Below are 22,778 nucleotides of genomic sequence, written 5' to 3'. Positions count from 1 at the left end.
AGATTTGATTTGTTATAGGAAACATCTAGAAATGTTAATTGTGCCTAAGCAGTGCCCTGGAACATCGACCTTTTGTCTTGTCTACAAAACAAGGTAAGGCAAGTCATTCATGGGGAAAAGATCAAATACTGGTACCTACAACCCAAATTCCAAAAAAATAAAATAAAAAACATAATGCAAGGATTTGCAAATCTCAAAAACAGTATTTTTTTTTCACAATAGAAAATAAATCAATCATAATTAGACTTTGAAAGTGTACCATTTTAGGAAACAATAAGGTAGTTTTGGAATAGATGGCAGAAACATCTTAAAAAAGTTGGGACAGAGCAAAAAAAAAAAAAAAAAATTGCTGGTGCCGGAAGAACATTTAACCAATTAGGTTAATTAGTAACAGTTCAATAAAATGATTGGGTATAAGCCCTGCTTCACACCAGCGCGGCTTTGACATTGTGCAATTTCAAAGCTGCAGATCAGTGCGATTCGCACCTCCCATTTCATTGTGGCTTGCGTCTCAGTTTAACAGAAGTTTTGCAAATCACAATGAAATCGTAAAAATGTAGTGCAGGAACCTTTTTCAAAGTTGCTGAGACATGAGTTGCGGCAATTTGAACGGTTCCTTTGCCAGCAATAGGGTGTGACTTGTCATGCGATTTGAAACTGTTAAGTCACACCACTGTGAACGAGGGCTAAAAAGAGCATCTTAGAGAGTCATTGAGGTTGATTTACTATAGGCAAGTATACTAAGCACTGCAAGTGCACATTAAAACGCATTTGCTCTAGATCTAGAGAGAGGGAAAGCTCTCCCAATTTCCATTATCCAATCATGTACAAGCGAAAATGCTGTTTTTTTTATTTTTTTTCTTGAATGTGATTGAGTATTCTTTGCAAAGTGAAGCTTTACCTCATTTATTAGGCTCTGGAGCAAGTACACATGCAGTGCACAGTGGGTATATAAAATAATCACACCCGCCCCCCTTTTTAGAATATTCACATTTAGTTGCTCAGCAGCCTGAAATGAAGACAGACACACTTTTTGTTCTATCCAGCTGTATTTACTCAGTATACTTATAACATTCAAGTGAAACAGAACACCCAACAGGTCAGAAAAGATTTTTAAAAATATCAAAAACCAAATCAGAGTTGGAAAAAGGATCATCTCACTCCTAAAAATGACTTGTAAACTCAATCTTTCAACTGTGATCAGCTGTGGTCATTTTGGTTAGCTCAGCATGAAAAGAGCTTTCCTGGAGCATTTCAGTCCCTGGTAGTGCAACTGAAGCAAACAAACAATCAACTATGAGTGGCAAGGCACTGGCAAAAGATCTCCGGGATAAAGTTGTGCTAAAAATTAAATATTTGGTCTCAACACCAAACGTTATGTGTGGCAGAAATCCAATACAATACAGCTCACCTTCCAAATAACACTATTCCAACAGTAAAGCATGGAGGTGGTAATATCCTGTTATAGGGCATTTCTCCGCGGCAGGGACTGGAGAACCTGTCAGGATAGAAGGAAATATGGATGGGGCAAAATACCATCAAATTCTTGAGGAAAATCTGCCAATGACCCAAAGAACACAGCAAAAATGTCCACACAGTGGTTGAAGGAGAAGAAGGTGAATGTCCTTGCATGGTCTAGTCAGAGCCGAGACTTAAACCACATTGAAAATCTGTGGAATGACTTCATGACTGCAGTCCACAAATGGTCGCCATATAATTTAACTGAACTTGAGCAGTTCTGCATAGAAGAGTGTGCAAATATTGCAAAGTCTAGATGTGCAAAGTTAGTAGAGACATAACCCAACAGACTTAAGGTTGTAATTAAACCAATAGGTGGTTCCACAAAATACTGACAAGGGGTGATCCTTTTTCCAACTCAGAGATTCCGTTTTTGAATATGTTTTTTATTTTTGTCTGACATGTCGGTGTTCTATTTTTTCTGGGATGGTAAAAGTAAATACAGCTGGATAAAACATTCATTTTGTCTTCATTTCAGACTGCTAAGCAACAAAATGTGATTATGTGTGTGGGGGGGGGGGGGGGATTCTTTTCTATAACCACTGAATTTGTCTTTAGCAAAATCAACTCCAGAGTGTCTCAGAAGTAAAGATGGGCAGAGGTTCACCGATCTGTGAAAATAAGCATCTAAAAATTGTAAAACAATTTAATTTCAGAATAATGTTCCTCAATGTAAAATTGCAAAGACTTTAAATACATTATCTGCAGTACAGATCATCAAAAAATTCTGAGAAACTGAAGAAATCTCTGTACGCAAGGGACAAGGCTGAAATGTGATATTAGATGCCTGTGATCCTCGGGCCCTCAAATGGCAATGCATTAAAAACAGGCATGATTCTGTGATGGACATTACTGCATGGCCTCAGGAATACTTCCAAAAATCCCTGTTCGTTGTGGCATCCAAAAACGCAAAGTAAAGTGCTATTGTGCAAAGAAGCCATATTTGAACATGATCCAGAAACGCTGCTATCTTCTCTGGACCAAAGCTCATATAAAATGGTGTGTTGCAAAGTGGAAAACTGTTCTGTGGTCAGACGAATCAAAATCTGACATTTCTGGCAACGATGGGCAATGCATCCTCCGGACTAAAGAGGATAAACCTTATGGCTTGTTATCAGAGCTCAGGTCAGAAGCATGCATCTCGGATGGTATGGGGGTGTGTATGGAATGGGTAGCTTGCATATCTGGAAAGGCATCAATGCAGAAAGATATATTCAGGTTTTAGAGCAGCATTTGCTCCCATTCAGACAATGTGTTTTTCAGGGAAGGCCTTGCATATTTCAACAGGACAATGCTAAACCACATACTGCATCAATGATAATGGCTTCCTAGTAGAAGAGTCAGGGTGCTTAACTGGCCGGCCTGCCTGCAGTCCAGACCTGTCACCAATGGAAAAATGTTTGCTGCATCTTGAAACAAAAAATACGACAAAGACGACCCAGGACTGTTGATCAGTTAGAATGGGACAACATCCCTCTCCCAAAAATCCAGCAACTGGTCCCCTCAGTTCCCAGACATTTACAGAGTTTTAAAAGAAGAGGGGATGATACACTGAGGTAAACATGACCCTGTCCCAATTTTATTAGAGACACGTTGCTGCCTTCAATTTAAAAATGACCTTATTATTTTCTTTAAATGGTTCCATTTCCTCAGTTTAAAAGCATTTGGTATGTTTTCTATTGAATAAAAATAGGATTTTTGTAAGAACTTACTGAAAAATTATTTTCTCTGAGTCCTCTGACAGTCGCCGCCCATTCAGTTAACCTTTTCACTGCCTAGCCTACTCCTGCAGAGAGGCGCATTACCCACTCGTGAAGGCTAACAAAAGCTTTTACACATAACACACCTCTAGAGGGCTGTTCCTCAGCTATTACCCATCGGCCACAAGGAGCTGCTCTTCAGTTTTATGCTGCCTAGCGTTAGGCGTAGGCTAGGTCTTCCCTGCTGGGACCTAGCGTCTCAGTTTCTTTATATTTTTTTCTTGAAAACTGTTTTGCAGAGATGTGCGTTTCTGTCTCTTCTTGGGCTGTCTTTGTCCAGGGTTGGCTCTTGATGAGCTTTTGTTGCCCTGTTGGCTCAGTTTTTTAGACTCTGGCCTGGTTGCACGTTGCCTTTTCTTTGGTTGCGTCTTCCCACCCCTCACACCTGCACTGCTTTGTGACATCCCACTCGTGAAGGCTAACTGGACGGGAGGCGACTGTCAGAGGACGCAAGAGAGAATAGAAGCAGCTCCTAGTGGCTGATGGGTAATAGCTGAGGAACAGCCCCCTAGAGGTGTGTTATGTGTAGAGGCTTTTGTTTGTTAACCTTTTCACTGCCTAGCCTGCTCCTGCAGAGAGGCGCATTACCCATTCGTGAAGGCTAACTGAATGGGCAGCGACTGTCAGCTATTACCCATCAGCCACTAGGAGCTGTTCTTCAGTTTTGTAGCAAGCAGTACATGAAGACTAACAACTCCAAAAAGAAGAGGGGCGGGGGCGGCGACTGTCAGAGGACTCAGGGAAAATAATTTTACAGTAAGTTCTTACAAAAATTCTATTTTCTCTTACGTCCTCTGACAGTCGCCGCCCGTTCAGTTAGCCTTCACGAGTGGGATGTCCCAAAGCAGTGCAGGTGTGAGGGATGGGAAGACGCAACCAAAGAAAATGCAACGTGCAACCAGGCCAACAGGTCGAAAAAACCGAGCCAACAGGGAAACAAACAAAAGCTCAACAGGAGCCAACCCTGGACAAATACACCCCAAGAAGAGACAGAAACGCACGTCTCCGCAAAACACTTTAAGAAAAAAAAAAAACAAAGAAACTGAGATGCTAGGTCCCAGCAGGGAAGACCTAGCCTACGCCTAACACTAGGCAGCATAAAACTGCAGAGCAGCTCCTAGTGGCTGATGGGTAATAGCTGAGCAACAGCCCCCTAGAGGTGTGTTATGTGTAAAGGCTTTTGTTTGTTAACCTTTTCACTGCCTAGCCTGCTCCTGCAGAGAGGCGCATTACCCACTCATGAAGGCTAACTGAACGGGCGGCGACTGTCAGAGGACGCAAGAGAAACATGGGTTTATGAGGTTTGTAAATCATTGCATTTTGTTTATATGTAGATTTTACACAGCGTCTCAATTTTTTTGGAATTGGGGTTGTAGTCCTTTGTCCTCTGCCTTTTTTGATCCCAGGTTCCGCAGTTCAACTCCCCTTTAAATACCCTTTGTAAATGTACCTTAGGCCCCGTATAGCAAGGAATATCTGGATCAGGCAGTGAGTTGGAGACTCTGCAGTTTGAGGGCCCAGGGTTGGTGTGTGCATCTCCATTGCGCTGTCGGCCTTTGGAGTGCGTTTTGCCATGCTTCCTGCTAAAGGTTTCCACAGCTGGGTCAGAGTCCTGGAACAGAAATACAGATATCAATATAAAACAAGAAAAAAAAGGCGCTAAAGCTGCAGATCTAGAAAACAGGGGGAGTAGATGGAGGGGGGGCTTACAACAAAAGGGGAAGATAACAGAGTCCATGTACTTCATAGAAGTACTACAAAGTCCATGTACTTAGGGCTGCCATCAGAAGGAACTGAAACCAGGTTTCCAGGGCTGCAATAAAGATAAAAAAGAGGGAGGCGCCTCAAAGTGCAGACTTTAACAGTTTATTCAGAACAAAAACAATTGGCAACTCACATGGAAGTGATTAAAGTGATGCTTTGAAAAAGGAGCATGACTGCCGCAACACCCGCAGAGCGCATGCTCGGAAACGCGCCACATACCGGTGACGTCACGATCACGCACCGCTGAAGCGATCTGCATCCCAAGCCTCCTTTTGACCTACAGCCACCGCCCAGTGGCCAGCGAGGCTGCACTGACAACATCTTTCTGCAGGACGCTGCCAGCACATGGGACTGTCATCCACCGAGGATCCACTGATCTACCACTCAGGATGTGCCCCATTTGATTGTGACTTCCATGCGAGTTGCCCATTGTTTTTATCCTGAATAACCTGCTAAAGTTTGCACTTAGAGGCGCCTCTCTCTTTTATCAATATAAATACGGCGCAGGATTATAAACATGTACATCTGTATGCTGTTCAGAGAGAGACAAACAGCACCCCAGGTACTTCACATGCCCAATTTCCCAACTTAATCTGCACCTAATTAAGACCCTTGATTGATAAAGACATTGAGAAGGGAACATTTATTGGATATTAAAAAAAAAATAATCCTACCAGATTTAGAAATTGTCACCAATTAAGCAAAGCAGCAGAATTCTATTGCCATGCCTAGCAACAATTCATGATGATGCACGGGCTGCCCAATAGGTTTGTCCCCATTCAAAAATCACTGCATAAATGATCCACACTCTGCAGGTCTAATCGTTCTGCTGAACTGAGCTCTTGCATTTACCCACAATCCCAAAATTGCATATAATCAGGGGAATCTGGATAAGCCTAAAAAGACAAAAAAATTCCAAATAGCCAAGTTCACTCTCCATTATGCTTTGGGGGATGCTGGGAACAGAGTTTACGCTACCACAGTTGGTGGCAAAATCTCAAGGTACAAAAGCTTTGGATAGGAGTATATACCTTGATCAGAGACCCGGCATCAATCCAAATCTGGTCTGCAGCCCTTCTTAGACCTTACTCAACAGACCAATCTCTGACCTTGCAAACCATTAAAAAGGGAACTTTTTTTTTTTTTTAAGCTACACAACTAACCATAGCTAAAAGTTTAGTGACAACCTGCTTTGAACTTTATGGAGGTGAAGCAGAGAGTGATGGGCACTACTGAGAGATACTGAATGATTCCTATTTCAAATCTCTCAAAATATGGTTACCCCAGCTTGATTAAAAACGTCACCTTGACCCCTCCCTACTCTGACTGCAAGGCATAAATGGATCCTACCTTCTCAGCTGTACCCTACACCCAGTACACCCCCCAACCCTTCCGTCTTTCCTCTACCCACCAATTGCCCAGGTCAAACCTTTTAATGCCAGCTTTATCCTCTTACTGCTCCCTTACCTATAACTCATTCTAGTGCACATTTGCTAGAGACCTTCATTGCTCCCTTTCTGACTGCCACAACCTAAGGCTCTACCTTACATAGTCCATACCACCCTGATGCTGGCCAATATAAAAATAAATAACCGGTCGAAATTCGATCATTTGGACAGTTCGTTCTTCGCCCAGTTAAAAAGTAAATCCTCCTCTGCAACTTTTACCTATAGGTAAGCCTGTGAGAAGGCTTACCTATACATACTGTAAATATCTCCTAAACATGTACCGTTTAGGAGATATTTACCTTACATGCAGCCAGTGACATCACTGGCGCATGCGCTCTGAAGGAACGGCCGATGGAGCCCCGTGCCGTGACGGTCGGCGTGCGCCGCGGCTCCGGCCAATCAGATGGCCGGATGCCGCGATCCCGGAAGACGGGCGACTGAACATGTCACCCGTCATACAGGTAAGCGGGTGGCAGGGCGGGGGCTCGTTCTAAGGCATTTCATAATGAGCTAGTATGCGATGCACACTAGCTCATTATGTGTTTCTCATAAAAAATGTTAATGGGTTTACAACCTCTTTAATGGGCACAAATCGGTAGGGTTATTTTTGAGCCAAAAAAAAAAACGAAGGATGAGTTTGGAAAATTTTCTGACAAACGATAAATTATATGGTTAATGTGTTTCTTGTCCAAACGATCTGCATTAGGTATATGTGAAAAAAACAAACAAAAAACGGATTTAATGTCTATTGAACGATCAGTCATTACATGGTGGCACTATCATTTGTTCTCACGGCTGAGTGTTCGTTTTTCAAAGCGGAGTTCCAACGATTTGTCATATAGTGAATGGCCAGCATAAGATCTCTTTTACATGGGGCGGATTCCGTTTTGATCAGCAGGGGATCAGCTCATAGATCCCCTGCTGATTGGAATAGAGCAGGCAGATGACAGATCCGTGTCTGCTCAGTTTTTACACCTAAATATACAAATGTGTAGCGCTAATGCATATACAATTGGCGTGTGAAACCAAAAAATATGAAATAACACTCAAAAATGTTGTAAATCCCACTTATGAAAAGCAGTGAAAAAATTCCATAGATGACATAAAAAAAGTTCTATATTAAAACATTCCAAAGAAAAAAATGGAAATAATGTGAATGTGCTCAAAAAGAATTGAAGATAGCAAAATAGTCCCAATAGAATCCAATAGGACGATCCTTGTATCACCCGTGAGTAATTAATACAATGAGCTGCTTACCAGACCCTTAAGGTCTTCAGGCATATGGACAATAACAGACAGGCAGATATCATAGGTAAAGGATTCATCAGGAATACACTTCTCATATGTAGGGACCAGGCTCCAATGATGGTATAATGGAGAGTTATCATGAGAATATAGCCCATATATGGGCCAAGGAGAAAAGAAAGGGGCACATAGCGTGATACCGTTTAAAAATATGACACTGTTTATTTAAAAATTGCACTTACTAGAAACAAGGCTGCGGCGTCCGGCAGATACAATGGAGGCTCGGACCGAATGTTGGGGGCGTGGCTTCGTCACGTCTGGAACCACCCAACTAGTTTCGTCATAGGTTGACTTCTTCCGGGGCGTGTCAACCTATGACGAAACTAGTCGGGTGGTTCCAGACGTGACGAAGCCACGCCCCCAACATTCGGTCCGAACCTCCATTGTATCTGCGGGACGCCGCAGCCTTGTCTCTGCCTATGCTATTACATGCTGACATGTCCTTTTTATCTAGTAAGTGCAATTTTTAAATAAACAGTGTCATATTTTTAAACGGTATCACGCTATGTGCCCCTTTCTTTTCTCCTTGGCCCATATATGGGCTATATTCTCATGATAACTCTCCAATATACCATCATTGGAGCCTGGTCCCTACATATGAGAAGTGTATTCCTGATGAATCCTTTACCTATGATATCTGCCTGTCTGTTATTGTCCATATGCCTGAAGACCTTAAGGGTCTGGTAAGCAGCTCATTGTATTAATTACTCAAGGGTGATACAAGGATCGTCCTATTGGATTCTATTGGGACTATTTTGCTATCTTCTTCAATTCTTTTGAGCACATTATTTCCATTTTTTTCTTTGGAATGTTTTAATATAGAACTTTTTTTATATGTCATCTATGGAATTTTTTCACTGCTTTTCATAAGTGGGATTTACAACATTTTTGAGTGTTATTATTTAATATTTTTTGGTTTCACACGCCAATTGTATATGCATTAGCGCTACACATTTGTATATTTATTGTTTGGACTTTTTTTTCTATGGGTCTGGGTTAGCAGCTTTTTCTTTTTTTTTTTTATCATCTTATTCACATTCATTTAGCGCAGAAATATTTTTGATTTTTACAGGTTTTTACACCTGACTGCCCTCCAATCTACCTAAACAGAAGAGGATGGACCCCCTTTCATTTTTTTTTAGCTAGCAGACTGGATTGGACCCAGAGGTAGGAGGGTGTAAATGGACAAGTCTCAAGTCACAAGTGATTCCTAGACCTTCTGATCAGGTCGGATTACCCGTGTGAAAGGGGCCTTAGTGTCATCCACCCGCTCTGCACTGATCAGCGGGGATCTGTGAGCACTGAGCGGATCCCTCTCCTGATTGGAATGGAATCCGCCCCTTGTGAAAAGGGAGCTTAATCTTCCAATAGACAAGAAAAACATATCTCCCTCGCTGCCACCCGCACCAAACACAGCTCACATCAAACATACTATAATCGCTGGCACATGTTCATTTTGTTTCATGAGGATTGCATTTTTTTTCCATTGCATTGGACTCCTCCTTTGCTACATACAAACATTGTGTGACTGCTTTCTTTTCTTTGTTTTGTCTATTGCTATGCACTTGTAAAACTTCCTCCAAAAATCAATAATATATATATGTATGTGAAAGTCACAAGGCAGGCAAACATTGATCTTATGATATTTAGGCCATGGCTTGTCGATGGTGACCTAAATATGAAATTTTGGAATATTCTGGGAGGGATTTTACATCTAAAAAAAAAAAAAAAAAAAAAAAATTTGGCCTACTGTTTCATTTGAGCCAGACATGCCTTTGTGAAAAAACAGAGCCTAAAGCGCCATCTGCTGGCCCAAAAGCACGAACCAAAATATTAAAAACAGGCGGTTTCAAATTTATGGGACAAAAAAAAAAAAAAAAAAAAAAAAAAAAAAAAAAAAAAGGAGGATTTTTATCTTTAGTACGGACATGTACAAAACCACTATACACCCCCTTGAAGTGTCTGCAGGGGCAGCGGAGCCATCATGTACTCTCTTGGAAAATATACCAATTCAGCATTAAAAGAAGAACTTCTTACTTGAGGCTGTACAATGGGTAAAGAACTTACAAGAATAGGAGCATGCTTGTAGTGACCGTATCTCCGTACCTCATTGCTCTCAAGTGAGGCCTCGCTACTCACACCAGTATTCAGAGACACGCCTTCACTGCTACTGCTCCGTGTTCTACCGACACCTTCTCCTTCTGAAAAACACAATGTTGTCATAACATTAAAGGAGTTGTAAAGGCCGTTTTTTTTTTTTTTTTTTAATCTTCATACATTCTATGCATTAAGACACAGGTGTCAAACACAAGGCCCGCGGGCCGAATGCAGCCCCCTAGGATATTTTATGGGGCCTTCGCACCTCTCCTGCAGCTTTCGGCACCCCCCTGGTCTCTACCCCCACCTTGTCTCTATAGTCGACAGCAGAGAGGGCAGGACTCCTTTGCCAAATCCTGCACTCCTCTGTGCAGCTGCAGAAAGGCTGGTCTTTGCCCCCCTTCTCAACAATCCGCAGCAGAGAGGAGGGCAGAACTCCTCCTACAGATCCTGCACCTCTCTGTGCAGCCCCAACACCACCTTGCCTTTGCCTCCCCTGGTCTCAGCAATCAGCAGACTCTGAAAGCTGACACCAGCCCTCCTCTGGTTCTTCTCCAGACCCTGCACTTCTTCCCAGATCCACCCACATCTTCTTCCTGGCAGCAGCACAAGGAAAGGGGGTGCATTGTAATGTAAGGAAGGGTGGGGGACTCTCGACTTCTGATGGTGGTGGTGGGGGGGGGGGGGGGAGTTCTGGACATCTAATCCTACATATATTACCGCCCCTTTGAGGGCAACCATAATGCTGATGCGGCCCGCAATGAAAATGAGTTTGACACCCCGGCATTAAGATAAAAAACCTTCTAGGTGTAGCAGCCTTCCCAGCACCCCCTAATACTTACCTGAGCCCTTTCTCTATCCAGCGATGTTTACTAGTCCCTCGGCCGCCCAGGGACTCCCTCCTCCTGATTGGCTGAGACACAGCCGTGGCGCCATTGGCTCCCGCGGCTGTCAAAGCCAGTTAGCCAATAAGGAGAGAGAGGAAGCGGGGCCGAACCACAGTTTCGTGTTTGAATGGACACACGGAGCTGCAGCTTGGCTCGGGTGCCCCCATAGCAATCTGCTTGATGCTTGCACTCGACAGGAGCAGCAACAAGGGACCTAAGAGGAGAATCCAGGCTGCCCTGTGAAAAACCAACTGCACAGAGGAGGTATGTTTTTTTTTTTTTTTTATAAAAATACCAAAGAATTTACAATCATTTTAACATTGACCTATCATTAAAAAAAAAAAAAAATGTTACTGTGCCAAAAAAAAAAAAAAAACAGGGCAAACGTCAGCATTACTAAATACAGTTTTTTTTGTTTTTTTATTACAAACAGCATATATATATATATATATATATATATATATATATATATATACATACATACATACATACACACACACACACACACACACATATATATACACACACACACACACACACACTCGCCACTTTATTAGGTACACCTGTTCAATTGCTTGGTAACACAAATTGCTAATTAGTTAATCACATGGCAGCAGCTCAATGCATTTTAGGTACCTACACATGGTGAAGACGACTTGAAGTTCAAACAGAGCACAATAATGGGGAAGAAAGGGGATTTAAGTGACTTTGAACGTGGCATGGTTGTTGGTGCCAGACAGGCTGGTCTGAGTATTTAAAAAACTGCTGATCTACTGGGATTTTCACACACAACCATCTCTCGGATTTACAGAGAATGGTCCGAAAAAGAGAAAATATCCAGTGAGCGGCAGTTGTGTGAATGAAAATGCCTTGTTGATGTTAGAGGAGAATGGGCAGACAGTTTGAGATGATAGAAAGGCAACAGTAACTCAAATAACCACTCATTACAACCAAGGTATGCAGAATACCATCTCTGAACTCACAACACATCAAACCTTGTGCCACTCCTGCCAGCTAAGAACAGGAAATTGAGGCTACAATTCGCACAGGCTCTCCAAATCTGGACAATAGAAGATTGGAAAAACGTTGCCTGGTCTGATGAGTCTCAATTTCAGCTGTGACATTCAGATGGTAGGGTCAGAATTTAGCTAAAACATGAAGCATGGATCCATCCTGTCTTTTATCAACAGTTCAGGCTGGTGGTAGTTGTGTAATGGTGTGGGGGATATTTTCTTGGCACACTTTGACCCCTTAGTACCAATTGAGCATTTTAAACACCACGGCCTACCTGAGTATTGTTGCTAACCATGTCCATCCCTTTATGACTACAGTGTACCCATCTTCTGATGGCTCCTTCCAGCAGGATGATGCACCATGTCACAAAGCTCAAATCCTCTCACCACTGGTTCCTTCAACATGACAATGAGGTCACTGTACTCCAATGGCCTCCACAATCACCACATCTCATCCAATAGAGCACCTTTGGGATGCGGTGGAACGGGAGATTCCCATCATGGATGTGCAGCCGACAGATCTGCAAGAACTGCATGATTCTATCATGTCACTATGGACGAAAAGTTCTGAGGAATGTTTCCAACACCTTGTTGAATCTATGCCATGAAGAATTAAGGCAGTTCTGAAGGCAAAAGGGGGTCCAAACTGGTACTAGCAAGGTGTACATAATAAAGTGGCCGGTGAGTGTACGTAGCGCACCCTCCTCTAGATAGGCTACTAGGCTAAATTAACTTTACTAAGATTGTATTGTAAAAAAAGGTACAAAAGACTGAACACAAAATGAGCACATTGGAAATCATAAGAAAACAAAAAAGTACAGCAATTAAAAACAGGTATGCTGGGCTATTTCGTTTTTTGCTTCAATGTAGTCAATGGAGCAGCAATTGACTGATTTTGTCTGGTCAGGGATTCTTAGCTTGGATGTTTGATTTCTCTAACCTGCTTCTGAAAGAAGCTTCCAGAGTATAGGGGGCAGAGAGAGTCAAATGACCAGCATGAAAATGTATCATGCTCTAGCCAATAACCTGGAAGGAGGCATCCAGAAGGTGGCTGGGGAGGTGATCAATTTGTGGGAGGGCTTTCCAGAGAAGGTTCCAGTTTTCCTGGGGCTGCTGTCCCTGGAAGATAGCTAGTGAGACAGGAGCTAAGCTTTGGGCCTGGAGGAGATTACTAAGGGATTTTGCTGGAAGGCACGGTCCTGAAGTCCTAGTCTGGAGAAGGAACCTTTACCTCCCACACTCATGATCTACCTATAGATGCTGGGTAGCAGAAAACTCCTGGGAAATTGTGGGTAAGAACAGACTTGGGACTTTAGTTTGTGCCTGCTCCTGTAAGGATTTTCAGCAAAGAAGTTTGTCCTCCCATTGATTACCATTATCATTTTGGAGTAATCCGTAACCCCAAACCTCCCTTCCATTCAAGTTTTTCAACAAATAGTAAAAATACATCCCTAAAACTGAGCCATTAAAATCTGTGTATGAGAGGCTGTGCTTTTGATTGGCGGCTCCTGTACTGGCAAGGGAAACTTGGGCATATTCTCAGCGCCCCTTCCATATATAGCCCTGTCTTACATAATGAGCACAATCAGGTGAAAGTGTCAAATTCAAATAAAGTAATTTTAGGTAAACAATACAACAGCTAAAATTTGTGGTTATCTAAAATAGTAAAGTTTTCCATTTACGGTCTGCATCAGCACCCACCTTTGCTGCTCCCGTTGCTCTCCACATCGTGGTCATTGATAGGGGAAGTGACATCCCGATAGCGCACATTATCTGACCCCGCTGCTTCATAATCCAGTTCATTAAAAGTGACATACCCCTGAGGAGGGACTGGTGCTGAAGGGAACGATACCAAAAAAAAAAAAATAAGAAAATTGCACAGCCTCTAATACACACATGGGGTAAAACGGTGTAATAAAATATGGGGTAAAATTGCGGTCAATGCTGCATGACATAAAACACAATGACAATATGATCAATTTTGGAGTAAAGAAAAATCACTTCAACCAAAACAGATATTAAAAGCAGAGTGATACATTATAATTCATCTCCACTTGCTAAAGATACACCATCTATGACCGGGGTGTCATTTTCATTGCGGGCCGCATCAGCATTATGGCACCCCACGCATCCTTATATGAGAAACCAAGACCCCCCCCCCCCCACCACCACCAGAAGTCAAGAGTCCCCCACCCTTCCTTACATTACAATGCATCCCCTTACCTTGTGCTGCTGCCAGGAAGAAGATGTGGGTGGATCTGGGAAGAAGTGCATGGTCTGGAGAAGAACCAGAGGAGGGCTGGTGTCAGCTTCCAGAGTCTGCTGAATGCTGAGACCAGGGGAGGCAAAGGCAAGGTGGTGTTGGGGCTGCACAGAGAGGTGCAGGATCTGTAGGAGGAGTTCTGCCCTCCTCTCTGCTGCGGATTGTTGAGAAGGGGGTGGGCAAAGACGAGCCTTTCTGCAGCTGCACAGAGGAGTGCAGGATCTGGCAAAGGAGTTCTGTCCTCTCTGCTGCTGACTACACAGACAAGGTGGGGGTAGAGACAAGGGGGTGCTGAAAGCTGCAGGAGAGGTGCGAGGGCCACATAAAATGGCCTAGGGGGCCACATTCGGCCCGCGGGCCTTGTGTTTGACACCTGTGATCTATGAAAATAAATGCATTTGCAAATACTGGTTTATTTAATGACAGACTGCCCAGTAAGCCCTCAGACTTGAATAAGGCTGTATTTCAACAAGAAAGATGCTCAGGCGATGCTCCTTTAGAAGTCTTTAAAGAGGAAGTAAACTTCCTTATCTGACTATTACCTATAGGTAAGCCTACATGCAGTGTTTAGGAGATATCTACATTCCATGCAGCCAGTGAAATCACTGCGCATGCCCTTCACAAGGAACAGCCACCCGTGCCGTTTCTTCTGAGCCCTATGCCGTGAGTGGCAGCTCCTGTGCTCCTGACAGTCACAGAGACAGAGCCCGCAAACCCAGAAGCAAGACAGGTGAAGATGGAAGTGGCTCCCGTGCTAATATCCTGGCGCTGGAACAGATTTTTTTAAGGCAAGTGTCACAGAATGTGCTAGTATACGATGCATATTAGCGCATTATGATTTTACCTTGCAGGAGAAAAAAAAAGCCCAGCGGTATACAAACTGCTTTAAAACCTATCAGCCCAGGTGCAGCCATGGAGGGAGAGGACTGTTGTCCTGAGGGGATGACAGCAAAGAGCAGGCCGTAACTGTCCTACTATGGTACATGGGCAACTATGATGGGGTAACCCTGCAGAACATATAATATATTTTATATTAGGATTGGGGTGATCAGACTCAAGCAGTAGGTGCATTTTCAATTAGTGCGCCAGAACAAAAAACTATATTTTTAAGGGCATGGTAACCCACTTGTTTTTTTTTTTAATAAGGGAAAAGTTCACAAAAGACATCAGTAGCCCATGCAGGGGGGGGGGGGTTCCACCATTACTGTAACTTCCACATTCAGAACACTTCAGCCTCCTGGTTTACTCTCTTGCCACACGGCTGCTTCAGGCCTCAAGCCTAGGCCTTAGGTCTGCTCCTCAGACCAAAAGAGTTCCTTAGAGTTCAGCTCTCTCATAGCTTACTCATGATCAGCTTCTTGCTGCTTCGTCACAATTAAATCTGCCTCCTGCAGACATGCAAGCTCTGGCTGCCCCATGCAGCCTCTCTGACTTCTGGAGAGGGTGAAAGTCCTTCTGACTCCCATGCACAGACCTCCTGTCTGTGGCGTAGAGACCTGAGCTCTAGCTCTGGGCTATTAGAAAGCCAGCTCACACCTGGATAATCAGCATGCCCATTTCACGGGCACAGGGTCCCACTGCTACAAATTTTATATTATATATACTGAACCAAATTATAAACACATTTGTTTTTGCCTCCATTTTGTAGGAGCTGAACTCAAAGATCTAAGAAAATGGGGATTCATCCATGAAGAGAACACCTCTCCAAAGTGCCAGACGCCATCGAATGTGAGCATCTGCCCACTCAAGTCGGTTACAACGAACTGCAGTCAGGTCGAGGCCCCGATGAGGACGACGAGCATGCAGATGACCTTCTCTGAGACGGTTTCTGACAGTTTGTGCAGAAATTCTTTGGTTATGCAAACTGATTGTTGCAGCAGCTGTCCGGGTGGCTGGTCCCAGACGATCTTGGAGGTGAAGATGCTGGCTGTGGAGGTGGTCATTGGTTATTAGGCCGGTTGGATGTACTGCCAAATTCTCTGAAACGTCTTTGGAGAAGGCTTATGGTAGAGAAATGAACATTCAATACACAGGTAACAGCTCTGGTGGACATTCCTGCAGTCAGCATGCCGATTGCACGCTCCCTCAAAACATGCGACATCTGTGGCATTGTGCTGTGTGATAAAACTGCACATTTTAGAGTGGCCTTTTATTGTGGCCAGCCTAAGGCACGCCTGTGCAATAATCATGCGTATAATCAGCATCTTGATATGCCACACCTGTGAGGTGGATGCATTATCTCGGCAAAGGGGAAGTGATCACTAACACAGATTAAGAGTCAGTTCACACCAGGGCGACTTTGAAGTCGCCCGTGCAGCACGACTTCATCACGGCTTGCAAACGACTTCTCATAATAGAAGTCAATGCGAGTCGCTCCAGAAGTAGTGCAGGAACCTTTTTCTAAGTCGGAGCGACTTGAGTTGCTCTGATTAGAATGGTTCCATTGCACAGAATGCAGCGCTACATTGCACAGAATGGAGCGCTACATTGCACAGAATGGAGCGCTACTTGTCAAGCGACCAAGTCGCCTGACAAGTCGTGGCAGTGTGAACCGGCTCCAAGGCTCCTTTCACACAATCCGCTGTTCCGGTGCGCTCTGTTCTCTGCTCAGCGGGGGATTGATCCGCCGATCCCTGCTGAGCAGGCAGGTGACAGCTCCCTCTGCGCTCTGTGTCAGAGCCCCACTGCTCTCTATGGGGGAAATCGGATGAGAACGGACCGCCTGTCCACTCTCATCCGATCCGATCCCCTGGACGTATGGAAAATGCGGTTTCCATCCATCCGGATTTCACGGACAGGATCGGATGCGGATGGCAGCGGGTGTCAGCAGACATGTCTCTGCTGACATCCGCTGCCCCATAGGGATGCATGGAGGACCCGATCAGATCCGCCTAAAAAACTGACAGGTGGATCTGATCAGATCGTTCGTGTGAAAGGGGCCTTAGACAGATTTGTGAGAAATAGGCCCTTTGTGTACATAGAAAAAAAGTCTTAGATCTTTGAGTTCCGCCCATGAAAAATGGGGGCAAAAACAAGTGTTGCGTTTATAATTTTGTTCAGTGTATATAATACAAAAAAAAAAAAAAAAAAAAAAAAAGGAAGAAGTCACCTTATAAAGCTTAACCTTATCAACTTTCAATTGCTTACAACATTCCAAGCAGGAATACCCCCCATACCTTCTATTCCTATGTTTCTACACTGCAGCCTGTGGTGGGGGACACAAATATCCGACACTCCTGGAAGGAAAGCTAAAGAAAAATGTAATGACGCACCACCGGGAGGTGTGCTCAAAAAGGCGTGGGTCAGGTGACACTGGGCATCATTTATCTCAGAAGAGAACAGAACAGAAGCTGGATCACAGTGCAGCAAGTCTGCGGGAAGGTGTTGAAGAGTAATGCAGTCAAAGCTGATTTTGTTTCATTATATATGTTGGGCTACTTTGTTTTTTTTATATATGTTGGGCTACTTTTGATATGTGCATGCGTTTGCAGTGCATTTTTTCTAAGCATTTTTAGCATGGGGAAGGACAAGTCATCAAAAGGAACCAAATTTGTTTTTTGTTCCCAGAGTTGTGTGTACATGGGTTGCGTTAATGTGCAATTGCACTACGAAAAAAAAATGCAGCTTGCCATACTTTATTTTCACTGCACTGCAAAGCAGTGGGGTGAACTTTGCTAGTTAGCCAACATTGGGTTTGGACTGTCTCTGCAGTGAGAATGTATTCAAAAATCTCATGAGAATGTATTTAACCACTTGCCAACCGCCGCAAGTACATATACTGCAGCGGTCAGCCCCGGCCAGTCACAGTGACGTACCGGTACGTCACTAGCCTGTCACTGGCTTGTGAGCCAATAGCGGGCGAGACTCGTTCCCTAACAAGTCAGTCGCGATCGTTCGCCGGGAAGGGAGAAAGGCAGGCGGCTAATGTAAACAAGCCGCCTGTCATTCTCCCCTGTGTAAAAATGGAGATCAGACGGTTCTACTATGTAGGACCGTTGATCTCTGTTTTTACACTAGTAGCCATGTCCCATCACAGTTCGAAACACGCCCCTAGGACACACTTAACCCCTCCCTCTCCAATACAGTTAACCCCTTCCCTGCCAGTGTCATTTTTACAGTGTCATTTTCACAGTAACAGTGCATATATATAGCACTGATTACTGCAGTAATGTCAAGGGTCCGATCTGTCCGTCGCAATGTCACAGTCCCACAAAAAAAAAAAAAAAAAAAAAAAAAAAAAAAAAAAAAAATCGCACAGGTGATCAAATACCACCAAAAGAAAGCTCTGTTTGTGGGGAAAAAAAAAGGACGTCAAATTTGTTTAGGTACAGCGTCGCACGACCGCGCAATTGTCCGTTGTCACGCAGTAAAAAAAAAAAAAAAAAAAACCTCGCAAAAAACCCCCTGGTCAGGAAGGGGGTAAAATCTTCCGGGGCTTAAGTGGTTAAAAAATCACATCCCACTGCATCTGGTGTGAATAGGCCTTAAGATGCACTTCATTTTAAAGTGCCCAGAAAAATGCCCGTTACTTGAAGAATTGAAATCCAAAGGACCTATCGAAGCACTGCTCTATACAGAAACATCAGCAGCCTGGATTATGCTAAATTCATACCCAGCCTGTTTCTATTATCTACACACCATATCCAGGCCGACCATGTGCACCTCCTCCGCCAGTTATCTTTGCCAAGGCTTGGGGCCCATCATGAATGCTAGGACCTTTGGTCTTCCTCTGTGGTCTCGGCCGGTAAGGGGTGGAAGACGACTCATCAGAGGAGCTGAGATCTTCTTGATGGGCTGAAACACGGGAAATTTTAGTAAAAAAAAAAAAAAAAAAAAAAAAAAAAAAAAAAAACACAAATCCAATTTAAATCAGTCATACCTGTAAAATACGCTTATATGCAATCAGCCCCAGCGTCTGTCACGGTCTCCAAAGCCCTACAGCTGTTTCACCCTTAACGACTCTTATCTAAGCCACTAATTGTTTTCCCACCATGAGGTCTCAGTTCAGCCTCCTAAAATGCCTGATCTCCATCTGACCTTTGTGTACTCCCCCTCTTTCCATGCAATACATGAAAGCCTTCTTAAGGGATTCCCCTTAGAGTCCCAAATGGCAGTAAAAACTTGCAGATGGTGTAACACCTTCACCACTTTATTGAAAAAAGAAAAAGAAAAAAAGTTTTTTCGCCATATATATACTGCGGGAAAGCATCACTATTGCGCAAAACTATGTACCTGTACGTTGTTCGCTCAACAGCCACTAGATTGTGTACCTGTACGTTGTTTCACTCAACAGCCTCTAGATGGCGCCATGATTAGCTAGTAGTGACGTCAATCAACGGGTCCACCATCCACCCGCAATCGCCCCTGGGGGAGGCAAAATGACGATCTACCTATGTAACGAAGGCAGATCATCGTTCTGCAAGGGGACAAGATGGAGATCTTGTTTTCCTGTATTTCCCCAATCAGTGCAAACCCGCCCCCCCTCCACAGTTAGTAACCACCCCCCTAGGGACACACTTAATCCTTTGATCGCCCCTGATGTTAACCCCTTCCTTGCCAGTATCATTAGTACAGTAACTGCATTTATTTTAGCACTGATTACTATATAAAAGTGTCACAGGTCCCCCAAAAAAAAAAATCAGTTAGAGGTCCGAAAAAAAAAAAAAAAAAAAAAATCTCGTAAAAAATAAAAACCGCAGAGGTGATCAAACACCACTAAAAGAAAGCGCTATTTGAAGGAAAAAAAGGGCCTACAATTTTATTTGGGTACAGCGTCACAAGACGTGCAATTGTCAGTTAAAGTACGGCAGTGCCGTATCACAAAAAAAGGCCTGGTCAGTAAGGGGGTAAAACCTTCTGGTCCAGAAGTGGTTAATATAGGGACTTTTGGAAGGGAGGGGTTAAAGAGAAACTAAACTCTAAAAGAGAATAGATGCTTCGTTCTATAAAACCTCTAGAAATGTTAAAGTGGTTATAAAGCTTTGTTTTTTTTTTTTTATAAAAACAAACATGCCTATACTTACCTGCTCCGTGTAATGGTTTTGCACAGAGCAGCCCTGATCCTCTTCTGGGGTCCCCCGCCGGTGCTCCTGGCTCCTCCTCTTCATTGGGTGCCCCCTGGGAAAGCTGCTTTCTCTGGGGACACCCATGCATGCTTGCTCCCGAGTCCCGCTGCTGCGGCCATTGACACAGACAGTGGGACTTGGCCTACTCCCATGTCACCGAATTTGACTGACAGCAGCAGAAGCCAATCGCTCTCGCTGCTATCAATCTGTCCAATGAGGAGAGACAGCGGCGGAGCCACTGCATTTGTGCACATTGCGGGATCAGATGGGCTCAGGTAAGGAAAAGGGGAGGTCTGGAGGGGGGGAACTGCAGCATAAAAAGGTTTTTCACCTTCATGCATAGAATGCATGAAGGTGAAAAACCTTAAGGCGTTAGAACCACTTTAACTGTGCCTAAGCAGTACCCTGATCATTTTAGCTTTTGTTTTCTATCCTTCTTGATTAACAACAATTTACTTACTGGTAAGATTATGTCTAGGCAGCCCTGTACCTACAGCCTCATAGCTGAATATCTGCAGTAAGGCCTCGGACTTCTGCTCATAGCAGATCTGAAGGGAGATGTGGTGATGTCACTACTCCATTTGCTGGAGGAGATTTTGACGAGGAAGCAAAGCCCTGCTTCTATCAAGAGGCCGCCTCCACACACCGTGCAGAACAAGGCCTAGTAAATGCGTAATGGGGGAAAGTTCCGCAGCCGGGGGACTACAAGCAGTACTAGTAACTAGTCCTCCGCTTTGTACCTTTATTGGCTACAACTTCCCGAATTCAGTTTCTTTTTAATGCCTATTGACGTGAGAATAAAGCCCCGTACACACGATAAGATTATCGAACAATCTGTCGTCCGTTTTTTTGTGGCATGCTAGTCTGATGTGGAAAGTGAAGAGGTTATTTTCATACGAATTTTCCCGTACGACAAAATTCTACTTCAGAAGTGATGTCATGTGTTGGATTGCTTTGTATGTGTTCTTTCTCTCTGAGTATGCCTAGTCTTGCTCTTAAGATTTTTTTCCGTCGAAATCTGTACTAATGAGACGAAAATCGGACGTTGTGTTACGGACAACAAAAATTTTATAGCCTGCACATCAGGATTTCGTCAGCCGAAAATTCGGAGTTGGCTGTCGAAAGCACCATACTAACAATCCGAAAATCGGCAGATCAGTCGTCGGATGAATTTTCCCTACAGATCTTCTTATCGTGTGTACGGGCATTAAGAACTAGCTTTCATTACACTCAAGGGGAACTGCACCAATATGGTGAAACAATATTGCTATTTATAACCAATAGATACTAATTAACCTGATCCCTTGCTATGGAGTCGGGACCCTCGGATGCGATAGGAGTCTAATAGAGACACGATCCTTGAATGACCAAATCTTGCTGCCAGCATTCGAGCTGTATCTCCATTATGGTCTGCCTCCATCACCTTCACCCCCTACCAAAAAAAACAAAAGAAATATATATAGCATACACTACACACATTACATGTAAGAGGAAAGCAGACCTCACAACATCACAATACATTGGTATTCAGCAACAAAAACAGTCTCTCTATTGCTCCACTTCTGCTATATATTGTCAGGATGTAGGTCTGCCTATTTTTTTTAGGCTCAGAAAAAAACTAGAACTCCTGTCGCTGGCAACAACTTACCAGCTACAGCATTGCTAAATAGAGTACTCACCTTTTATAGCATGGCTTGCTTGTGGAAATGCAGCGCAGAAGCAGCAATGGAACAACACCTTGCTGGTCCAGCCAACAAGGGAGTGACACCCTGGAAAAGTCTTCCAGGGATCCCTAGTGTGACATGAGTAGTACATGCACACTCGCCGTCTCTGGACAAATTTACTTTAACCAGGAAAATTTCTCTAAAAAAAGGAAATTGATGTGTATTTTCAGAAAGTGCTATGTATGTATGTATGTATGTATGTAGGGCGGGCCCTAGCATGGGTCCCACTGGGTCTATTGGACCCAGGCGGCACTTAAAGAAGGGTGGCAAATTGACGCCCACATTTTTTGTTATTTTTACAGCAGTTTTGGGTGTCATCCTGGGGCGGACTGGGATGGGAGGGGCAGGATAACAACCCCCCCCCCCCCCCCAGGCCCGCTCCGCTACCCTGTAAAAAGGCCACCCTCAACATGCCTACTCATAGTTGCCGGGTGTGAGGGTGCTTGCACACAGTCTAACACTGGCTGTTAAACACTCGAGCACAAATAAAGAGGTCAGGTATGCAAGTTGCCGGGGGAAGGGGTGGGGTGGTACCCACAGGAGACCGAGTAATGAAAGATCCCTTCCCCACTAGCTCCACCAGCAGCCGATGTTCAGGAGCAGCTTCCGAGGCTGGCAATTCTATTGGGGGAAACTGGAGGAGGGGGTGCTGCCGGCCTCGCGCCCAGCCTGCCTTTGTTTGCTCTGGTGCACGCGTGAGGCTAGGAACTGAAGACTGTGGGAACACTGGGAGAGAGCAACAGAGACAATATAAGTTAGCTCTGTGTGACAGGACACAGAGGGCGTCCATCATTTCTTCTAGTAGTGGCTGCGGATCTGCAGGATGGACAAATGTTGCATAACCGGTCATGCTCAAAAACCACTTTACAGCCCTAGCTTGCCATTATACTACCCTAGTCTGCCGTTATACTGCCCTATCCTGTCCATTTACGAC

The 22,778-nt window shown here is 44.0% G+C and overlaps 1 protein-coding gene across 4 annotated transcripts in view; it reads right to left on the bottom strand.

Annotated features, from left to right (window-relative positions):
* The window catches only part of ANKS3 (ankyrin repeat and sterile alpha motif domain containing 3), a 39,849-nt gene that overhangs the window by 10,644 nt on the left and 6,427 nt on the right, over positions 1-22,778 (bottom strand). Inside the window, exons 5-9 of one of the 4 annotated variants that reach the window (XM_082261854.1) lie at positions 21,417-21,552; positions 18,694-18,849; positions 13,494-13,628; positions 9,863-9,996; positions 4,729-4,890 (exon numbers count right to left, since the gene is read on the bottom strand). In XM_082261854.1, the coding sequence (XP_082117980.1) occupies positions 4,729-4,890; positions 9,863-9,996; positions 13,494-13,628; positions 18,694-18,849; positions 21,417-21,552 (723 nt within the window). The remainder of the gene's footprint in view (positions 1-4,728; positions 4,891-9,862; positions 9,997-13,493; positions 13,629-18,693; positions 18,850-21,416; positions 21,553-22,778) is intronic. The other 3 variants (XM_082261856.1, XM_082261855.1, XM_082261857.1) reach the window with 3 other exon arrangements.

The sequence above is a fragment of the Pelophylax lessonae genome (assembly GCF_965119305.1).
Source record: "Pelophylax lessonae genome assembly, chromosome: 6".
NCBI classification, from domain to species: domain Eukaryota; kingdom Metazoa; phylum Chordata; class Amphibia; order Anura; family Ranidae; genus Pelophylax; species Pelophylax lessonae.
This window is presented reverse-complemented; position numbering and strand designations above follow the sequence as displayed.